This window comes from Bidens hawaiensis, unplaced genomic scaffold (genome assembly GCF_021521415.1).
Source record: "Bidens hawaiensis isolate Kalapana, Puna unplaced genomic scaffold, B.hawaiensis_p1.1 tig00004474_1, whole genome shotgun sequence".
Lineage (NCBI taxonomy): Eukaryota > Viridiplantae > Streptophyta > Magnoliopsida > Asterales > Asteraceae > Bidens > Bidens hawaiensis.
Genome location: NW_027491269.1, coordinates 1,601,650 through 1,625,632, shown reverse-complemented (window position 1 = coordinate 1,625,632; position 23,983 = coordinate 1,601,650). Strand labels below are relative to the sequence as shown.

Below are 23,983 nucleotides of genomic sequence, written 5' to 3'. Positions count from 1 at the left end.
GAGGTGAGTTTCACTACCCCACTTTTACTTTTTGACAAACTTGTTTTTAAACTCAAACTGTGAACTCGCCAACCGTTGTGTTGACCCGTTTTACCATGTCTTTCTCAGGTCGCTGATAGTGCAAGGATAGGAGTTGCATTCATGATCACCAATAGACATTGCATCTTAAGCTGGAAACTTTTATTTGATAATGTTATGGCTTGCGCATGTTTTGGGCGCCTTATACTATTTGGTTTTGTTTAGGGATGTTTCCCGTTATGTTATGCTTCCGCATATTAAAACCTTAAGACATTAACTCTGAATGATATCCCAAATATGGGGCAATAAAGTTTATTTAAAATATTTAGACGTTGTTTGTTGTAACTAATGATTGAGATCCTGGTTTGTCACACGCCTCGCGGTAAAACCCCGCATGTGGAAATTGAGGGTGTGACAGATTGGTATCAGAGCATTTAGTTATAGTGAACCAGGTTGCATTCTAGTTAGTGATAAGTGAACTAGGTTGCATTCCTAACTATGACTGTACTTGTTAAGATAGTTATAACACACACATATTGGGTACTTATTCGTGCACCCGCCTATGTTGCAGTATGTCATCATCCAACCTCGATCGTGCTCATGGAAAGGAACCTGTCACCGAAAACGACAAACCATTGTCACCAACTCATCCTTCATTACCGGAGGGAGCAACGTCTTTAGGTGAATTATCTCTCGAACACTCGCTTAGGAGACAGATGACATGGGACTGGTACCCGAACTACGTTTCTAGTCTCGTCTTGAAGGAGCATGTCCCACCTATGACTAGTTTGACTAACCCTTTGTTACCTAATGATCTAACTGCTGAGCCTACTCTTCCCGTACTTCCGTGTCATGAATTGCAAGTTATGGCTGTTGTGTTGTCTTCGTCGGAACGCCAGCGTAGTCAAATGGAAGAAAACAGTTTAGGGATATATTACTTGAGGAAAGACTTAGATATGGCTAAGATCAGGATTTCAGAACTGACATATAGGAACAGACAAATTGGGGATTACCATCGTGGGATGGTACGAGCTTTTCACAAGGTGAGAACTGAGGTTGCTGAACTAGTTGGTAGAGTGCAGCATTTGACAGGCCATCTGGGTCTGGCAGTTGATCGGATTAGAGAGTTGGAGGAGCATCATGGACCCTGAAGAGGAACCGGAGGAGGACCCTGAAGAAGGGCCAGCTGATAGTGCTGGGTCTGGGGTGACTCACTGATGATGGAAGGATTTTTTTTTTCTCTCATGCTTAGTTTTCATAAACCTAGATGGGGAGGGTTGTTCCCATCCAACTAATACTTTTTGGATTTTGGTATTTGAACTTAAGTACTTTCTAAACGGTTTTTACAAGTTATTTATTCAAGTATTATTGTCTAAATTTATTATGTTGTGGTTATATGATTGCATGCCATTTACTTTATACTAGAATAATGGTTGGTATTAGAGGTACTAACATTATTGTATTCTGTGAATGTGAAGAATTATATCTGTTCGTGGCGGACGTGGTGGTGGAAACCTTAACTTGACCCCAGCCGAGTTGGCAGCGCTAATTAATGAGCATGTTACGGCTGCGATGGTCGCAGCTCAGGCTCAAGGACAGCCACAGGGAGGTAAAAATCCCATACCTATTTGTCAAGAATCAGACAAATGTACTACTTAAGTGATCATATCCACAAATATAGAAACTTAAGTGTACCTCTACTTTAATTCAGGTCAAGCCGGTTGTACTTTCAAAAACTTCATGGAATGTAAGCCGCATGCTTTTTCTGGTTTGGAAGGAGCAGTTGGGTTGCTACATTGGATAGAGAAAGCAGAGTCTGTGTTCTCTATGTGCAACTGCCCGAACGAGAGTAAAGTAAAGTTTGCTACTGGGACTTTAGAAAAAGCAGCCCTTACCTGGTGGAGTTCCCAGGTGCAAACAATGGGACTTGATGCGGCCAACGCTTTGACTTGGGCTGAGTTTACTGAACTGCTGAAAGAGGAGTATAGCCCGAGAGATGAAGTGCAGAAGCTAGAACAGGAATTTTGGAATCTTCGCATGGATGGTTCAGAAGTTGAAACTTATACGAACCGATCACATGAACTTGCTGTTTTGTGCCCACAAATGGTGAATCCTGCCTACAAGAGGATTGAGAAGTATATTGATGGTCTAGTACCACAGATTCAGGGGATGGTAACTTCATCTAGGCCGACTACGATTCAAGAAGCTATTCGTCTAGCTCATAAACTAACCAAACAAGCTATCAAGCAAGGGGCATTACCAGGAAATAAATTGACTGCTGGATCAAGTGAAAACAAACATAAGTGGAAGACCAACAACAACCACAGTTATGCGAACAAAGCACCATATTCAAACAACACTCAACATCGTCAGAAAAACGATTCGAACCTACCCGGAAAAACAATCACTTTAACCCTAACCAGAATCACGGGGGTTATCAGGGCCGACACCCTAGATGTAACAAGTGCAATCTGCATCACGTTGGACAGTGTGAAAAAGCAGTTTGTCAGCGTTGTGGAAAGCCGGGTCATGAAGCAAGAGTTTGTCGAGGAGAACTTAAGAATAAGCAACCACAAGCTCAAGAGAAATCAAAGAAATGTTGAGTGCAGACAAGAAGGACATTTCAGGCCAAATTGTCCGAAGCTCAAGAATAAGAATAATGGTGTGAACAACAACACTGGTAAAGACAAGAATGGTGGAAATGGCAACTCCGGTGGAGAAGGAAGAGGAAGGGCATTCGTGATCGGATCAGGTCAGGCTCTATCCGATTCTTCTATTGTTAATGGTAAATGTATGTTGAATGGGCGTCCTGCTCTAACCTTATTTGACACCGGGGCAGATAAAAGTTTTATTTCTACTAAGTTTTGTAAACTAATAGAACACAATCCATCAAGTTTAGAGTCGAACGATTTAATTGAGCTCGCCAACGGGAAAACCATTGAGGTATCCAAGATTCTTAAGGAATGCAAATTAGTATTATCTACTCATACGTTCGACATTGACCTTATACCAATTGAACTCGGTAGTTTTGATGTGGTCATTGGTATGGATTGGTTGTCCGCGCATCAAGCAGCAGTAGGTTGTCATGAGAAAGTAGTTCGTATCCCAGTCGCTAATGGAGAAGTTCTAACTGTTCAAGGAGAAGAAGGCGGTACTGCCATAGGTGTTATCTCGATGTTAAGAGCTCAAAAGTTGTTACGTAAGGGACACTTAGCAGTTTTGGCGATGGTGTCAGACACAAGGACGGAAGAGAAGCGAATCGAGGATATTCCTATCGTCAGGGATTTTCCTGAGGTATTTCCTAAAGACCTACCTGGTCTTCCGCCTCACAGACAGGTCGAGTTTCAAATCGAATTAACCCCGGGAGCAACTCCCATTGCTCGCGCACCCTATCGACTCGCTCCTAGTGAGTTGGAGGAATTGTCGAAACAATTGAAGGACTTGTTAGACAAGGGTTTTATTCGTCCGAGTTCATCACCATGGGGAGCTCCTGTGCTATTCGTAAAGAAGAAGGATGGAACTTTCAGGATGTGTATCGACTACAGAGAGCTTAACAAGGTTATGATCAAGAACCGATACCCTTTACCCCGTATTGATGATCTCTTTGACCAGTTGCAAGGATCTGGTTATTATTCGAAAATCGATCTTAGATCGGGTTATCATCAACTCAGAGTTCGGGAGGAGGACATATTAAAGACGGCATTTCGCACTCGTTATGGTCACTATGAGTTTGCGGTTATGCCATTTGGGTTAACGAACGCACCCGCAGTATTCATGGATCTCATGAATCGCATTTGTAAACCGTATCTAGATAAGTTTGTCATTGTGTTTATTGACGATATCTTGATATACTCAAAGACTAAGGAGGATCATGAACGACACTTACGGTTGATTTTGGAACTGCTGAGGAAAGAGTGACTGTTCGCAAAGTTTTTGAAATGCGAGTTTTGGATCCGAGAGGTTCAATTCTTAGGTCATGTGGTTAACGAGAAGGGCATTCATGTTGACCCAGCTAAGATTGAGTCCATTAAGGATTGGCCGATCCCAAGAACGCCGACCGAGATTCGCCAATTTCTTGGTTTGGCTGGTTATTATCGGAGATTCATTGAAGGATTCTCAAAGATCGCACAACCACTCATTGCTCTGACCCAAAAAGGCATTTTGTACAAGTGGGGAGAGGAGCAGGAAGCAGCATTTCAAACGCTTAAGCAAAAACTTTGTAGCGCACCGATTCTATCTTTACCAGATGGAGTCGATGATTTTGTTGTATATTGTGACGCTTCCATCCAAGGTCTTGGATGTGTACTTATGCAACGCGAGAAATTTATAGCGTATGCTTCTAGACAATTGAAAGTCCACGAGCGAAATTATACGACTCACGATTTGGAATTAGGAGCTGTTGTCTTCGCACTAAAGATTTGGAGACATTATCTCTATGGAACAAAGTGTACCATCTACACTAACCATAAGAGTCTTCAGCATATATTCGAGCAGAAAGAGCTCAATATGAGGCAAAGGAGATGGGTCGAACTTCTCAACAACTATGAGTGTGCTATTAAGTATCATCCGGGAAAAGCTAATGTGATAGCTAACGCTTTAAGTCGTAAGGAAAACCCAAAGCCTCGAAGAGTTCGAGCATTGTAGTTAACTATAGATACAGGATTGCCGGACAGAATTCGAGAAGCTCAGATTGAAGCCTTAAAAGCAGAAAATTTTGATTTCGAAGCCTTGCGTGGAATCAATGGAAAGTCCGAAGTCGAATCCAATGGAATTCGGTATTACAACGGCCGGATTTGGGTACCTCGCTATGGGAATTTGCGTGAATTGGTCATGGACGAGGCACACAAATCTCAGTATTCGGTACAACCAGGTTCAGATAAGATGTACCAGGACTTACGAGAACTCTACTAGTGGCCTGGCATGAAAGAAGAAATTGCTAACTATGTAGCAAGGTGCTTGACATGTGCTGAGGTAAAGGTTGAGTATAGGAAACCATCTGGTTTGCTTCAACAACCAGTAATCCCAATGGTTAATTGGGAACAAATATCCATGGATTTCATAACCAAATTACCTAAGGTACGATCTAAATTTCGAGACAAGGATCAGATGAAAGAAAAGTATCCTCACTTATTCAAACCCAATGATAAACCTTAGGTACGATCTAAATTTCGAGACGAAATTTATTTTAACAAGGGGATGATGTGACAATCTGAAAAAAATTTATTTTATTTTCCTCTCTTTCCTTTCCAGTCCTTGAGCGACATTTTAAAATTTTTGGGACGAAAATTCTTTTAACAAGGGGATGATGTGACAACTGCCAAATTTCAGGTTAACTTCGTTAACCAAACACAGTTAAATCATGTTGACTATGTCTGTAAACTTAGTTAGTTCTGTTAACTATGTTAATGAACTCTTATACATGTGGGGTCATGTATATGAACTCTTGTACATGTGGTGTCATGTATGCGTACATTTAAGTTAATGTGTCATTGGTGACTTAAACAAGAATAAGTGGCTAATTATAACTAGAATTATAAACTCGTCATACATGTTATGATAAACGTGTTATGAAGCATGTACTGTAAATGATAAGTATAATGTGCTATGTGATTAATATGTTATATTATGGTTGATACATAATTATGTGATTTGTAAGTAAGCTAGGTGATTAAACAAGTTACATTATATGTCATGTTACATGTTGGTTATTTATATGGAACCTTAGATTATAATACATAGAAAATGTTTATAAATTATGTAACATGTCACATATGGATTAATAAAAATAACTTAAGGTGTTATTATTCCATTAAATCATTAGTAAAGGATTTTTAATAACAAGGAGGTTACAAACTATTGGAGTTCAAAGCCTTTCTCTTTCCCTTCTCTCTCTCTTTGGCCGTGAACCACACACCCACACACACACTCTCATTTTGTTTTGCAAACACTCTCTTTCAATATCATTTTCATACACAAAAGGTTTGGTGATTATTGGGAAGCAAGGGAAGTAAACATTTGGATCAATCAAGAGGGTAGGTATTTATGTTTTGTTGTATACATATGAACCTTGTATCCAAATGATTTGGATCATAAAAGGGGATGATCAAAGTTTGATGAGTCAAAAGAATTTGTATGTATTTTGGTCTAGTATTTTGAGTCTTTTATAAATATAATTGTTTTTACTTTTCTTATGAAATCAAATGGATAATAGTAAGACATGAAATTTGATTGAGTAAGAATGTTCTTTGATGATTTAGAATCATAAGGATGTAAAAATTATGATTTTTAGTGGATTATGGTTTGAATCTGCTTGCTGGCAGACTTTGTGTCTTGGATTATATGGTTAATAACTTGATGATACGTTTGTGTTTTTGGTCGATTTTTGATCTATGAACATGTATTTTGAATCTAGTTTTCAGAATTAGTCATAGAGTTTCATGAAAAGTTTCATGAAAAGTGGCTAAGTGCATATTACTTGATTATTGTTAAAGTTGTGACTAGGAACATAATATAAACATTCTAAGTCTAACGAATTGGTCAAAAGTCATCAACGGGCCGTCGGTCAACATTTTGGTCAAAGGTCAACATTTTGGTCAAACAGGCAACAAAACTCAATTTTTAGTCTTCGGTCATCGAGACTTGGATTTTTTAGTCAACTGTCAACAACTTGGACCTTTTGGTCAAAGGTCAAATGAAAAGTCAAACTTTAGTCAAAGTCAACAAAAGTCAAACTTTGGTCAAAGTCAACAAAAAAGTCAAACTTTGGTCAAACTTCAAATAAAAAAGAGAATTGTTTGGATACTAAGGTTTATAGGAATCGCTTAGCAAATACTTATAGTACTTGTGTGATTTAGACACTAGAACAACATTGATTTAAGAAGTTGACTTTCAGTTTGAACCGCATTCGAGGTGAGTTTCACTACCCCACTTTTTACTTACTCCTTTTGGGGGGAAAGCATGCAACATACAAACTTTTTGGATAATTATAGACTTTTTAATACCTCATGTATACATACTGAACTTAAACTGAAGTCCCCCATGCACATTAGACCGTTAGCAATTGTACATTGGCTAGGTAATGAAAGGTAGTACTATTGGGTTTGACAAACCCCCTCGGGGCTCTCGGTTGAGGGAGTCGCCGGGCGTTTCATCTACTAGGAACACAATATGCACTAGTCTTATATTAGACTCCGTGGGTGGCAAACAAAACTAACATGTCAGCCTCGGTCACAATGGAAAACACACTAATGTAACATGATTACTAGCGTAATTAACTAGCGGTATTACTAATGCATACATTATCCGTACAATATCCGTGCTTTACTACTATACTGTTTACTTACTAAATGGTTGTTTGACAATCTTGTTTTTAAACTCAAACTGTGAACTCGCCAACCGTTGTGTTGACCCGTTTTAGCATGTCTTTCTCAGGTCGCTCATAGTACAAGGATAGGGGTTGCATTCATGATCACCAATAGACATTGCATCTTAAGCTGGAAACTTTTATTTAATAATGTTATGGCTTGCGCATGTTTTGGGCGCCTTATACTATTTGGTTTTGTTTAGGGATGTTTCCCGTTATGTTACGCTTCCGCATATTAAAACCTTAAGACATTAACTCTTAATGATATCCCAAATATGGGGCAATAAAGTTTATTTAAAATATTTAGACGTTTGTTGTAACTAATGATTGAGATCCTGGTTTGTCACGCGCCTCGCGGTAAAATCCCGCATGTGGAAATTGAGGGTGTGACAATACTCAAGGAAGAAAAGGGATCGAACCCTTTATAATCTTGAGGCATAAAAGGGACTGAGCCCTAATAATACTCAAGGCAGAAAAAGGGACCGGACCCTAATAATATCTGAGGAAGAATAGAATAATGTAAAGTATAAGTTAGAATAAAGTATGAAGGTATGTATATATATTATGTACGAAGCATGAGAATATAAAGTATGCACGAAAGTATGAAGTAATGAATGTATTGTATGTTGTACGATTAACTAGAACTCACTCAGCGTAGCTGACTTTTAGTATGCACGCATGTGAGTAGAATGAAACAGCTCGCTTGAGGGAAACACGTGGCAAACGAATAAGAGACTGGCATCCGAAGACTCAAGTCGTTTTATAATTTATGTTTTGATTTTAAAGACAATATGTTTGATAAGACAAGTTATGGATTAATGTGTAATGTTATATGAACGTTTTAATATTCCGCTAATGTTTTTAATAACTCTGATGAATAGAACTATGTTAATGAGTAAATCCAACGTCCAAATGTGAGACACCGGCAATGGGGCCTTACACTTTGAGAATAAGCAAAGTTCCCTTGATTCACCCTTTGATTCCCATCACCTCCCGTGTAATAGCCTTCCACTTCATAACCCTCAAACTCCCCTTTAAACCCATCACGATAACCATCACCTTGTGTTCTTGAAGATTGCACAAAAGGCGTTGCTTGATATTGAAAACTTGATTGTGGTTGTTGAAATCGGAGTGGTATGCACCTAGAGGTGGTTCTTTTTGGTATGGAGGTGATTGGTATTGTTGGGATGATGATTGACCGAAATTAGGAAATAGTTGGGAAATGGGTGGTAATGTTGATGAAGATGGGTATGAATATTGACCGATAGTGGGCATAGTTGTGTAAGTTGGTTTCAGTTCACTTGATGAAGTAGTTATGGTAGTAGAAATTGGTGGAGGTGGATTTAGTGGAGGTGTGGTTGGTGATCTTTGAATCGTAGTGGGAGCCGGTGATTCCATTGTGCTGTTCGATGCGGTCGGAGAACCAAGAAGTTTGTTCTTCCGAAGTAAGACTCGGTTTCTTTTAAGTGTTCGTTCAATCTCGAGATCAAAAACTAGTGGTGATGACCCGTTAAAGCCTCTAGTATTCATACACCCATAAGTACCTGCACACTAACACAATCAGCGTAAATCCGAAAATAACAACCAAAAACTACAAATGTTAACAAACGTTGCGCACTACCCCCCAGCAATGACGCCAAAATTTGACGTGAGGTCGAACTCTCACACAAAAATAATACAACTAAATAAATAGCAGTAAATGGGTGCCAAACATAGAGAGTTTGTGGAATGTGTGTTTAGTAGTAGTTTTAACAAATAATTAATTAAACTAAATTGCATAAAAAGTAAATTCAGATTTTGATTGATTGGATTTGTTTAACTAAAAAGAAATAAAATAACTTGCAAATTCAAGGTTCTCGAGCAAAAGATCAACGGTTCTCTACAACAATTCAGGGTTCTCGGGGTCATATTAAGAGTTCTCGGGATCAGTTTAGTGTTCTCGGGCCAGGATCGGTGTTCTCGGGCTCAAATTAAGGGTTCTCGAGATCAGTTTGGTGTTTTCAGGCCAAGATCAGTGTTCTCGGGCTCATATTAAGGGTTCTCGGTACTACTTTGGTGTTCTCAGTTTCTACAGTTCTCAATAGAGTTTTCGGGTCAATCTGTTCTCGAGAACATTTTTGGTTTTGGGCTATTTTTGCTATTGGGCCAAATCTCTTTGGACTGATACTTTTGGATCATTGTTAAAATGGATCAAGTTACTAGTGTGTCATCCATTACTACGTCGCATCAAGAGCTGGACTCAATCATGGGAACTACCACTCGCATACCACGTCTTTCTTTGTGATTGAACAAGAATCCAATCTTCTGGTATGATGATACCATGTTTTATAATCAGACACTCTTTGTTTGTAAAATGTGTTGAAAAACCCTTGTCACATATCTGCGAGACACTGAGCATTTCAAATCCAGAACGAAATTGACATTTTCAAACTTAAGAACACCATTACTTACAGTACCCTTCTGTGTGATCTTCTCCTTTTCTCCTCCCGCAAAGGAAACATACCCTCCATTAATTTGTTGAATGTCGTGCAGTTGAGAGATGTCCTGGAACAGCCACTATCAACAAACCAAGGTCTGATGATATTCCTTCATAGTTGTTCCTGCACGATATGCTAGATTAATTAGTTTTTGGTACCCAGTCCATAGTGATGTTGGGTACTTCTGATTCATCTATGAAAGATATAGGTTGCCATGCCATGTCTTCCTGTTTATCAAAGATTGAACATGAAGCTTTTACACTGTGTTCTCGAGTTTCATTTAACGAGGGGAGGGGAAGGAAGCGGAATTATGACAGGAAAGAAAGCTAGGGGAAGGAAAATGCATGATTTTGCTTCGTGTTCCCCAGTTTAATGAAAAGGAAAGGAAAATAAGGTAAATTAAACATTTTAGGAGTTCCCAAGTTAAGAGGAAAAGAAAAGGAAAGATAAATTTTCCTATTATACCCTTTAAGTAAACTGTTACATGGAGTTAGATATAAGAGTAATTTAGGAATTTATAGAAGTTATAATTTGACACAAATATTCTCCTAATCTCTCTAATTTGGGAGGATGATAATATGCTCAAATTTTCTAGCTTTTTCCCTCCTTTCCCCTCCCCTCTCTTTCTTAAAAAATCTCCGGAACATGATTTTTTCATATTTTTCATTCTTTTCCTTCGACACCCCTCGTTAAATTAGACTCAGGAACACAGTGTTAGTGATTTGGACATCAAAGATTTGGGCAACCATTTTAGTCGGGTTTTAAAACTTTGTGACTAACACAAACGGTTGGCTTTGTCTCTGGTTTGCGAACGGACGTCAAGCTGGATTTTGGTTTCCAAATCAATTTCGATCTAGAGGCCGACTTTGGTCTCGGGACCGAATTCGATTTTCTGTCACGCTTTCGAAACATGGTAGGCTTAGTCTGATAGGATTTCAACCTTTCATCCTTGTTTCGTTTACAATCACCATCAGAGGGATTTGCCTTGTAATACCTTGATTTATCAGAATTAAGCCTATTAAAGGTATTTCGAGGCATATTCCTCTGTTTATGTCCGTAGTATGGGACATAAGGATGGTGCGGACAATTTATAGCAATTTGTCCAGGAGTACCACAATTAAAACACGTTTGTCTTCTAATAGAGAATTCGTTGTGGCCAACCCCTGGTTTTGACTTTTTGTGTGAGCTAGTTTGCCTCGTTTTAGCCTGAACATTAGATTTAATACAGTCATGCACACATGAAATCCCTTCTTTAACAAATTTAGGTGACAAATGTTTATCCAAAATCTTATTTTTATCAGTTTTGTTTAAAACCACACCACAAGTTTTTAATGTCTTAGAAGGATCAACCATACGATTGTTTTTGCTCTTAAAAAACAAAGCCCACACAAGCATTAGTAGCAACAAAATCTAAAGCAGGTAAATTTAAAGAAACAGCAGAATTAAAGTCTGTATTAGTTAAAACAAATGTGTCTTCCTTCTCATCAGTCCAATACTATATAATTACTTCATATGCACACGAAGTAGACACGTTAGTATCATTCACTCTCAAGATTGGTTAAATAGGTTAGACTGAATCATAACCAACTGTTTCATTTGTACTTTGTTTACCATACTGCATAAATTGTTCCATCTCTTCCTCTTCTTTAGTAAGAGGAAACCAAGTGTAGTTATTATTATATGGAGGTGGAACCTCAATGCATCCAATACCCTCACTCCTTTTATCTTTCCATTTTAATTGTTTTTCAATCATAGACTCAAAAAATGTACTAGGGACATAAAATTTCTTAAAATTAAACTCAGCATTATCAAATATGTTAGTTAATTTGGCAATATCTATCTTAGAGGCATCTAACTCGGCGGTTAGTTCAGCAATCCGTTGTTTTGCATCTAAGTAGTGACAACATTTTACACTAAATCATTCTGAAGTTGTTTAAAATCCTTTTGTTGTGCCTCTAGTTTATCGTTAAATGGTTTTTCAGCTTTCTTAAGGGTTAAGTTTTCATGTGTGACAACCTCCATTTCTCTAAGAAGATTACTATTGTGTATTCTATATAGTTCTACTTTATCAATGCATAATGTACACACAATTTAGAACTTACCACAGATGAGCTAGGAAAAGTGGAGGCCATTAAGGCAAACTGAAGATACTTGACCAGCTTCTCTGCATCGTTCTCTTCTTCATCAGCATCAATCTGAGCAAGATTAGCAGATTGATTGTTTATGTTGAGCGCTTGCATCTAGTCATTCTAGTCAAACTGTTGAGCAACTAATCCTCGCTCATTCTCTTTAGCACAACTCCCATTTTCTCCTCGGGCACCACCTACTGGAACCAGTGCCATTTCCCTGTTTCCTTCCTTTGCTGGATTAGTGCACTCCCGAGCGAAGTGACCAGGCTCGTGGAAGTTTTAGCACCTAAGGGTGTCCTTGTTAAACCCAACCTTCTTGTCAGCAGGCATGTTCCATTTGTTTCTGCCTATTCTCTTGGTGAATTTTTTCGCTCTGAACATTTTCATGGCAATCTGCTAGGATATATCCATCTCCTCTACATCATCGGGATGAATTTGATCCAATTCAGCAGCCATGACTGGATGAACCAAATTTCCAGCAAGAAAGGCATTGTAGCAGTTCATGAAACCTTCCATTAAGGCAATGTTTTCTTAAGTCTCCTTTGAAATAGCCGAAAATTTAGTGGAAGATTGACTAAGAGTCGTAGCAGCTGATTGAGGTTTAGTTGGTGGAGTGGGTTGTTTAAAGAACACAGTGGGATGCTGAGGTGGCTAAGCAAATTGACCTTGAATATGTAAATATTGAGAAATTGTCATTAGCTTGCGGTGGCTGAACATACTGACCTTGAGATGTTTTAAACATCGAAAAGCTATCTTGTGATACGAAAGCGTTATTCAAAGCAGTATTGTAACCAACAGCATTGTAGGAGTTAGCATAATTAATGGCACGCTGCTAGTAATCCATGTCACAAGACTTTATGATCGCCATCATCTCTGACAAAGCTAATATGGACAAGTCCTTTGTCTTTTTTATCACTGCAACATTCATGTCCCAGCTTTGAGGCAGAGTGTTGATCATCTTGTTATTTATCTCAATAAGATTCAGATTAATATTTGTAGTTCGCATCTCAGTGACCAAAGTAACAAATCATTGGAGCTGTGTGTCCAATGATACTCCAAGAACATGATTGAACATGTTAAACTTTTGTTGTAACAGATCCTGTCGACTCCTCGTATCCTCATTTCCCTTATACACCTCAATGAGAGCTTCCTACAAACCCTTGGCAGATTGTAGCTCTCTGAATCCTTGAGCAATCTCAGGTGAAAGAGCCATGGTAAGAGTGGCAAGAGCCTTTTTCTTCCCCAACCTTCTCAAAATTAGTATCACTGTACATGGAGATAGGTTTTATAGCGAGTTCACCGTCATCCTTCTCATAAGTAATGGGTTGAGGACCCCTGACAATACTTTTCCAGACTTTCGCATCCTTCATCTTAACATATTTCTTAAATCTGAATTTCCACTCAGCAAACCCTTCATGAGACAGAAGGATAACGCATACGTGATCGACATGAATAAAAATTTTCCAAAAGAAGTCACGTGTTTATTTTCAAAAGTGTCTGAACTTAATGCCATGCCCTGGCATCGTCGTCTTGGTCATGAAAATGTTAAAAACCTAAGCCGTCTTGCTAAAAATAACCTTGTCCGTGAACTACCGGTAAATGATTTCATAACAACTGAGAAATGTTTGGCTTGTGCGAAAGGCAAACATCATCGTAAATCGCATAAGCCAAAACTGGTTAATACCATATCCTCAGTATTTCAGTTGCTTCATATGGGTTTGTTTGATCCTGTTCATGTATTGAGTCTCTCTCGCAGTTCATATCATTTGATTATAACCGATGACTACTCATGTGTTACTTGGGTGTTTTTCTTGTCAAATAAGAGTGAAACTGCAAAACTGATAAAGTGATTTGTGATGCTAATGGAGAATCAACTCAATTTTAAGTTAAAATGGATTCAATGTGACAATGGCACCGAGTTCAAAAACTCAATATTAAATCATTTTTTTGTAGAGAAAGGGGTGCTCAGACAATATAGCTCAGCTCGTACACCGAAACAAAATGGTATAGCTGAGAGATGGAACAGAACCCTAATTGGAGCCGCAAGGACCATGTTGTGCGACTAGAAGCTACCTCTGTTCTTCTAGGCTGAAGCAGTCAACACAGCATGCTATGTTCAAAATCAGGCGCTGATCAACAAAACACAGAAGAAAACTCCTTATGTGATTGTCTATGGTCACAAGCCCATTGTAGAAAACTTCCATGCTTTTGGATGCCCATGCACTCTATTGAATCTCGAATCAACTCCAACATTTGGAGCAAAGGCTGATGATTGCTACTTTGTTGGTTATACTGGTCGCACTGCCTACAAAGTTTATAAAAATTCAACGAAGCATATTGTGGAATCTTACGATGTGCGCTGGCTAAAGGAGAATGAAACCGATGCGTGTTTCGGTCCTGACTGGTTATTTAATTATAATGAATTGTTTAAACCGTTTAATATGTTTCTAGTTGTTGATGTAGGGAATTCAGGTGCAGGGACTTCAAGTGCTGTTTATGAAGAAGAAGACATCTCTATTGGTTTCGAAAAGTCTCTGGTGCTAGGTATAGAAGCGTCAGAATTTTAGGATATTGCACAACCTTTGTCTTCGATTCCACAGGAACATATTCCTGAGACTGATTCCTCACAAAAGTCTCTCGAAGAGTGTGAAATGCATACAGTTGGGATACCGGCAGCTGATGTTCCATCAGCAGAGGTGTAACACCCCGGCTAAAGCGGAATACGCCCGAGTGTGACGTACTGATTGTTCAAAACACATGTGACACTATTAAGTGACAATATTATCATTAATTAATTTAAACATAATGTACACAAGTTTGTAACAAGAAATACAAGGAAAATACAAAGAAATACACAATTAAGCAATTCGTCCATTTAATTTGAATATCCTAAGTACTAATGTCTTTGTCAAGGCATCATCCTCTAAATAAGGTACCTGTAGCATATATATAAAATAATGTCAACTAAATGAATAGTTTGTGAATTCACACAAGTTTTGATATATGTACATAAAAATCTACAATTCCATGAACAAGTGTAAATGACCAAGTAAAGTCCTTTCCAGTTGGGATTGTGCACCAACGTACTCGGATAATAGCGCAAGTAAGTATATTTTCTGTTTGTAACAACCAACGTACTCGAATCGGGGGTCCCTATTCCACTCATAACATCGAGGTCCTAAGTGCATAAGGGAGCGTATGATCATACTTAATGAGGAAACCATGAGCACGTAATCTTTGAGCAAGTAAGAAAATAAACACACAAGTCCATGTAACGAATTGTAGTTTGTAAATAATGAATAAACGAAATTGTAATGTTGATAGGATATATATGCTACCCCCAAAAGTAAAAGCGTAAAAAGGGGTGTGAGAAACTCACCTTTGAGATTGAAGACAGCATGAAATAATAACCGAGAGCGCGTTTAAGGAAATTGAAATTATCGAACCTCACAAACTATAATTAAAATGGAAATACAAAATTTAAAGACAAACTATTGGGATTATAAAAGTTAAATAATATTAGTTTTAGAAATTATGCATTATTTTAATATCTATTTCATTAACTTTTGGCAAATGCGGACTTGGGGATTTTTAATGAGTTTAACAAAAATGAATAAAGTTTATAAAAATCATTTGATGTTTATTAGTTGAAGAATGATTTGTAGATACATAATTATAACTTATTAATATAAAATTAAATAACAATATTAATAATAATTTATGATTAAACGTTTTTTTTCTCAAGTAACGTAATTAATTAATTTACTAATTAATTAACTTAAAAGTTTTGCATGAATTCTTTTAAAGAAATTATAAATATTAGTTTATGTTGAAATAAAATAAACAATAATTAATTTACTCAATTATTAATTTAAATATATGAAGTATGTTATATCTATTGTGAAATATTTTAAATAAAATAAATTTTTATAAATCATCTTATGTAAAAGAAAGTTTATAAGTTTATGATGATCAACAAATCATAAGATTTAGATAAATATATATTCATGCTTAATGTTCTTGCAAAATAACTAGGTTTGATCTAAGATTTAGAAAAATCATAGTGTTTATGTTTGATATCCATGATCATAATGATTCTTAAAACCAAAATATAAGATTTTTATGATAAAACTAACATGATCATGAAGAACAACTTATGAACAGGTATGTACATTCAAGATAAATATCAAAAAAAATAGCTATAAAATGCATGAAGTGGTAAAAACTTACTTGTTAGTGCTCTTAAGATTAAGAAAATAATGTATTGAGGTGTGAAAATAATGGAGGATTTGTCATCCTTTTATGGTGAAAATATAGAGCTTTTATGTCTTATGGAATTAAAGAAATTTAAATAATGTTTAATATAATTAAAACACAAATTAAAAATAGTTTAATGGGGCATTCAAAAGATTTAACTATTTTAATAAAATTTATTTAGTTAAAACATTCATTAGTTTTTTATCAGTTAAGTAACATAATATGAAAAGATGATGATGATGGTGATAATAATAATAATAATAATAATAATAATAATAATAAAGTAGTAGTAGTTAAATAATAATTCTAGTAAATTGCATGGGACATGTACATAAATATTTGATCTTGATTATGAATGTTTTAAATGAGTATGTAATACTACAAGGATGGTGAAAAGTATAATTGCATACAAATGATCACATAAAATACATTAATGAAAATTGAGATTAATTAAAATATTATAAAAATATATAAATTTAAATAGAAACAAAACCGAAAATTTAAAACGGGTCAGGTTTTCGGTTTTGAAAATTAACGAATGTTACAAGAGGGGAAGAGTACCATTCGTCAAATATTTGGTAGCACTCTATTCCCAAATGTCATACCAAACGAATATATTGCCAGTACCTCGTACTGGTATAGTACCTTGACATCAGGATGAGGAACACGCTCTCTGAACTCCTTGGAGACCCAACAAATTTAGCGGCTACCAGTTCTGTTCCCGATCACTCTATTCCAACAGGGATTCAACGGGATCATCCAATCGATAATGTCAGAGGTCCACTTAAAGCAGGAGTCTCAACCAGAAGTCAGACAGGAAACATCAACAGCTTTCTGTATTCATGATTTATTTCTCAGATTGAGCCGAAGTCTGTTGAAATGACATTGCAAGAACCAAGTTGGGTGGAAGCTATGCATGAAGAGTTGAACCAGTTTGAGAAACTCAAGGTTTGGAGATTGAATGAGTTACCCATCGGGAAAAAGGCATTAGATACGAGATGGGTTTTTCGTAACAATCAAGATGACACTGGCATGGGGTTATTGTTCGAAATAAGGCGCGGCTTGTGGTTCGTGGTTTTTGTCAGGTTCAGGGTTTGGATTACACCGAAGTGTACGCTCTAGTGGCTCGTCTTGAGGCCATTCAAATTTTCTTGCCTTATGCTTCCTACATGGGTTTCACGGTTTATCAAACGGATGTCAAGATGGCATTTTTGTATGGAGAGGTAAAGGAGGAAATATACATGGATCAGCTAATGGGTTTTACTGATTCGAAACATCCTACTCACGTACACAAGTTGGAAAAGGCTCTCTATGGTCTTCATCAAGCTCCTCGGGCATGGTATGCCACATTGACAACTCATCTGTTGGAACATGGATAAAAGTGAGGGACCATCGATCGGACACCGTTCCTTAAGACTGTTGGGAAAGATCTGATTTTGGTTCAGATTTATGTGGACGACATCATTTTTGGTTCCATCAGCAATTCTCTGTGTTATGAGTTTGAGGAGGTAATGAAGAAAAGGTTTGAGATGAGTTGGTTAGGGGAGATGACGATATTTCTGGGGCTACAGGTTTGTCAGAGTTCGAAAGGAATTTATTACACCAAGAGAAATATGTCGAAGACATGTTGGTGAAGTTCGACTTCCAAGATTCTAAATGTGCGATGACTCCCATGGCTGAAAGACCTCTCCTTTCATCTGATCCAGAAGGGAAACCCGTAGATCAAACGTACTATCGATCAATGATCGGAACCCTGATGTATCTCACTGCCAGTCGCCCCGACATTATGTTTGTAGTCTGTCAATGCGCGCGTTTCCAGGCTAATCCTAAACATTCTCACTTGACTGCTATAAAACGTATTTTTAGATATCTACAAGGGCAACCAAAGTTAGGTCTTTGGTACCCCAAACACTCATATTTTAATTTATATGCTTTTGCTGACAGCAATTATGGAGGTAATGATATTGACAGGAAATCTAGATCTGCTGGATGACAATTCTTGGGAGATCGACTTATTTCATGGCAATGCAAGAAACAACAGACTATGTCCACATCAATTGCAGAAGCTAAGTACATTGATGCTTCTGCCTGTTGCTCTCAGGTTATTTGGATGCAACAACAATTGCTGGATTACGGTTTGGAATTTCTTGACACTCCTACATTTTGTGATAATGATGATGCAATTGCCATTGTGAAAAATCCGGTCCAACATTCTAAAATCAAGCACATCGTAATTAATATCCATTTTATTTGTGACTACTACGACCATAAATAATTCATCTTGAACAAGTCCACACTGATAATAATGTGGCAGAATTGATTACAAAACCGGTCGGAACAGCCAGATTCAATGTGCTTGTAGGGTTTCTTAAAATGCTACGTTTCGACAATTGAGTTTTATTGGGGTTAAATTTGTACATAAAAGTTTTTCGTTTTGTTAAAATTTTTACACATATTTAGGGGGAGAAAATCCAAAATACAAAATGAGTGTGTGTGTTCTTTATTAAAAAAAATGTGTGTGTTTTTAAAACAAATGTGGCATTTGGTTCCTTTTTTGATAGGGAAGTGATATGTTTATTCAGTTACAAGCTTTATAGAAGCTCAAAAATGTTTTTAAATGAAAATTTGATCCAACCTTTGGGTAATGATATGTAAATTGATTTTGGGTGCCTAACATGTGAAGTTATTAGGCTAAAAAGGCTTTTGAACAGTCATTGAAAAGTATTGTAGCTTTCCATGGTGTGTAAAAGTCTGAAGTGATATAAACTAAATCTGCTAAACTTACTGTGGAGGGTCATTTTGAAGATTTATGCATGTCTCTAGATACATCTCTCTGAATGATAGGCAGAAAAACAATTACCCAGTCATACACAAGCCTGTTAGTGTCTTGATCACCACAAATATTTTTGTTCCTTTATTCTCGTTTAAAAAAAATATTTTTTGTTGTGAAAAAAGTATATAATTTTGAAATTAAACTTCTTTTCTAAAGCTTAAAGGGTCAAACTAGAACTACAAGGGTGGGGAAATCAAGTAAGTCCTAAACACTCAGAAAGAAAGACTTGTAAGTCCGGACGGCATGTAAGTCCAACGTTCCACCTTAAAGCTTAAATTTTTGTTTGTATAGTCAAAATCAAAATCTTTTGATCAAGCACGAGGGGGTTGAAGTCAAATTGGGGTGATTTGGAGAAAGCCAAATAATCTTTGAGAAGAGATAAGACGCATCATAGGTCCATAAGTGATGTACATCTAAGCTTTATGCCTAATTGAACCTAATGCATATTACTGATGCAATGTGAATCATGCTAAGTAGATAAATACTTGCTATCAACCTGTCCACTATGTCATAATAATGCTGAAAATGAGTCAGTCTGAAAGCATCTTAGTCAATATGATTCCATATTAGGGTCTTTTCATAAAAGTTTGCTCATGTGATGAAACTGAAATTTGATTTCGTAATATGTTAGAACTACTGAAAGCCTAATTGGGTGGTAAATCTAGTTGTTTTCTTTTCGTTTTGTCTTTATGTTTATTTTGTATTATTTTTTAACTTTTATTTTTTACGTCTTTGGTTTTACCTCATGTTTACTCTTGTCGAAACAAATGCATTAAGGAATCACTAAATCAAACCCGAATCAGTCTTTGATGTTTATTTGTGTTCTCGGCCCATGGGGCCTGGTCTAGATGATATTGTAGGTCCATCAGTTCTCGGCCCAAATCAAAAATTTGTTTGAAGATTAAAACGCAACCAACAAATTTTGTATGATTATCATTCATCAAAATCTCTTGTTGATCTCAAGAGACTCTTTCCTCTTCTTTCTAATTCTAATCAACCGCTTTGATTAGAATAATGCCTATATACATCAACGAGGTGTAGGGGTTGTTGTTTCTATCGAGTCGACGATTCAGAAATGACATGTGACGATTACAGAGGCAATAATACATGATGTACTTCTATTTGGTGATCAACCTGAACACCCTATAGAGTATTCAAGCGAAGAGGTGGCTGGAATTGCTAGAAGAACAGGATACGAGAAAGACTTTTAACCAGCCATAAAGAAACCGTTGCATCCGTACTAGAGGTTTCTAATTCACACGTTCTTTACACGTATTTCGGGAAGAAAAGAGGGATCCGACGAGAGTATTCACACTCAAATGTCGGTTGTTGTTGCTTTGATCATGAACTGGAATTACAATTACTCAAAGTTCGTGTTCAAAAGCATCTTAATGAATCATTGTGAAAGCATCTTAGTCAATATGATTCCATATTAGGGTCTTTTCATAAAAGTTTGCTCATGTGACGAAACTGAAGTTTGATCTCGTAATATGTTAGAACTACTGAAAGCCTATTTGGGTGGTAAATCTAGTTGTTTTCTTGTCGTTTTTGTTTTTATGTTTATTTTGTATTATTTTTTAACTTTTATTTTTACGTCTTTGGTTTTACCCCATGTTTACTCTTTTCGAAACAAATGCATTAAGGAATTGCTTAATCAAACCCGAATCAGTCTTTGATGTTTATTTGTGTTCTCGGCCCATGGGGCCTGGTCTAGATGATATTGTAGGTCCATCAGTTCTCGGCCCAAATAAAAACTTTGTTTGAAGATTAAAACGCACCCAGCAAATTTTGTATGATTATCATTCATCAAAATATATTGTTGATCTCAAGAGACTCTTTCCTCTTCATTCTAATTCTAATCAACTGCTTTGATTAGAATAATGCGTATAAACATCTACAAGGTGTAGGGGTTGTTGTTTCTATCGAGTCGACGATTCAGAAATGACATGTGACGATTACAGAGGCAATAATACGTGATGTACTTCTATTTGGTGATCAACCTGAACACCCTATAGAGTATTCAAGCGAAGAGGTGGCTGGAATTGCTAGAAGAACAGGATAAGAGAAAGACTTTTTACCAGCCATCAAAAAACTGTTTCATCCGTACTGGAGGTTTCTAATTCACAGGTTCTTTACACGTATTTCGGGAAGAAAAGGGGGATCCGACGAGATTATTCACACTCAAATATCGGCTGTTGTTGCTTTGATCATGAACTGGAATTACAATTACTCAAATTTCGTGTTCAATGAGATGATAAGCAACCTGATGGGGAAGACTCTCACTACCCCGAGTTGAATCGATCTGTGGAGATGCTTGATTTGAAAGATATGGGTCCGTATACTTTTGGTCTAGTGAAGCAATCAAGAAAAGGAGAAAAAGTGGTCTACCAAGGGCTTTATCCGTTAGAAAAGTTCGGTAGATTTGCTGAAACCCAGATAGATGCTGATGTGGCTAGGAACATACAGTTCCTGTTCAAAGGCGAAGTTGTATCTGATGATGAAGCTGACGCCTCTCCATCTCAACTTATGGGGAAAGAACACCATGAACAAGTTCAACAATCCGTACCTCCAACCGAAAAACTTGAAGCGTTTGAAACATTTAAAGAAAAGCTCTAGTCAACTGCATTGAAACCTCCTCAACCAGTTACTGTGATAGATGATGAGGTTGTTCAGAACGAGTCAGACATCGATCTTATTCCATGCAAGCGTAGAAAAAGAGATCCAAGACCTGGTGTGCTGACAAGTGATTATGTGAAAATCAATCAACCAATTCCAACTGAGCCTGTCATTGAGACTCAGTCTGAACCAAGCCCACCGACTGAAGCCCAGCAAACACAAAATCCGGTTGATGATGAGATACTACATGAATTTAACTTTGAGGCTCACGTCTAGTCAACAACTGAACCCTCAGGGTCATTTGATCTGATGGTTCAAGAAAGCTCGAGTTGTACTGAGGAAGTTGCCCACATTCTTTTCATGCAAGACACGTTCCTACAAGTCAAGGGTAAAGGGATTGCCATTAAACACGAACTCGTTGATGTCCATGCTCTACAACGTAGGGTCTTTGAGCTCGAACAAGACTCTGTGATTAAATATGTTTGTATCCAAGAACTTGAAGCTAGCAACACAAACAAGGATTCAAAAATTAAACAGCTTCAAGCTAGCATGGGTGGTCTCACTGCTCTATCCTTTGATTTTCAGCAGAAACTCATTAAACAATTCAGAAACGAGTTCAGGAGATCATATGACAGCAGTATTGAAGATGATAGTGGTAACACTCAGTGGCACTGGAGGCTTTGGATCTCTTCCAGACCTCGACACTTAGCACAATGCTTCTGATGTGCTGACATTGGTGGATCCAATTCGCTTCCTATTTCAAACGCCGATACTTGCAAGCAACTGGAGAAATACATGACCGCCCCACCTAGGACCTCAAAATAAAAGGAAAGAATAAGAAAGAAGACTCTGATCATGAAAAACTCCAATCAGAACGTTGTGTCTTCCGATCATCTAGATAAGTTTGTTATGGAACTTCAAAGGTTTTCTGATAATTAAGGTAATCATTTAGGGTTTTTTTATAGGGGTATGATATTGATAAAGAAATGTGGTGGGTTAAATGCAAGTCCGGGAACCTGGAATATTATAAGAAGATGAAAGATTTTGGTTCGTGGATGAAAGTTAATCTGAGTGATTTGATACAAGGTCTTTTCCACAATCCCAATCATGACATGAAAGCTAGCAAGTTTTCGAACTTCTTGAGCAACAAGTGGAGAGAGGATTTCCTAATATGCCCACTGTTGATTCTTTTGTAAAGAAAGCAAAGGGGTTCGTGATCCTTATACAGACAAACCAATGTTGAACGTTATGTGGCCTCCAAGTGCAAAAGTAAAGTCAATTCCGATTACCCAGAGATTTTCTGAGGGTTCTCTTGATAGCATGAAGTTTTGGGCTTACAATGGAGAAGCTACTGTAGTTATAAGGCTAAGGAAGGGTCAGTATCGTATTCTTGATCCACGAGACCTTCTGAAGTTTGGAAAGGAAGACATCAAGACTCTTAGCGGCTTTAAAGTTGAGGCTCTACCACTTTATGAACCAGCTGCTAAGAAGTATATAGTAATGGTGGGATCAATAATTAGCACTGGTTTATGGGCATGTGCTTACCGTGAGGCTGATGCTGAAGTTATGGAGCATGAATGAAGATAAAGCTATAAACCAAAGGAGAGATTGTTTTGCTAGGCTTATTAGATGGTTTATACATAATCTTATGGGCTTGGTATGTATGTAACACCGAAAACATAGTGTTTTCGGTGAGCTTGTGTTTTGGGCTTGGGCTGTAGGGTTACTATATATGTATTGTAGTTGATCATTCATGGGTTGGCGGTCATTGTAGGTTACATGGTTTGCATTCCAATCATCTTGTAATCGATTATTGAGGGCTTAAGCACCCGACGTTAATATAATGTGTGTTTTGAAGCATATTGTGTGTTGATTTGTGGTTGTTCTTTGTTATTCTTGAATCACCTTGTTGTTAATTTCCGCTTAACAGCGAGTTTGTTTGATATCACGTTGAAAGATCCTGATTTGGGACTTAGACACACTTTCCCTCAAAGTTCGTGGCCCCAACCCCTTGCGATGAATCAAAAAATCCCCAAGCCCCATAGTATGTGATAACAGTTGGAGTCTCGAAGATGCCCCGAAACCCAGAGTATAGTGGAAGTGCTACTCATTCGATCTTAATCTTATTCCCGAATACCCGTGATAAGGTAGGGGTTCTGCTGAGTTAAATAAATACATAATTTTGACCCTAGTTGTGGAACGAGCTTAAACCTCGAAACTTTTAAAATATATATTTAGCTTTTCTTAAACAAAGGTTCATTTAATAAACGTTTGTATGTAGAACCTTACG

At 37.4% G+C, this 23,983-nt stretch overlaps 2 protein-coding genes across 2 annotated transcripts in view; both read left to right on the top strand.

Moving 5' to 3' along the window:
* The window catches only part of LOC143626671 (glyoxylase I 4-like), an 86,236-nt gene that overhangs the window by 42,475 nt on the left and 19,778 nt on the right, over positions 1–23,983 (top strand). The gene's annotated exons all lie outside the window — the stretch shown is intronic.
* On the top strand, positions 849–3,936 carry LOC143626647 (uncharacterized). The gene is made up of 3 exons (XM_077096657.1): positions 849–1,627; positions 1,730–3,461; positions 3,546–3,936. Exons 1-3 carry the CDS (start codon positions 1,591–1,593, stop codon positions 3,934–3,936), a joined length of 2,160 nt encoding a protein of 719 aa, XP_076952772.1. The 5' UTR covers positions 849–1,590.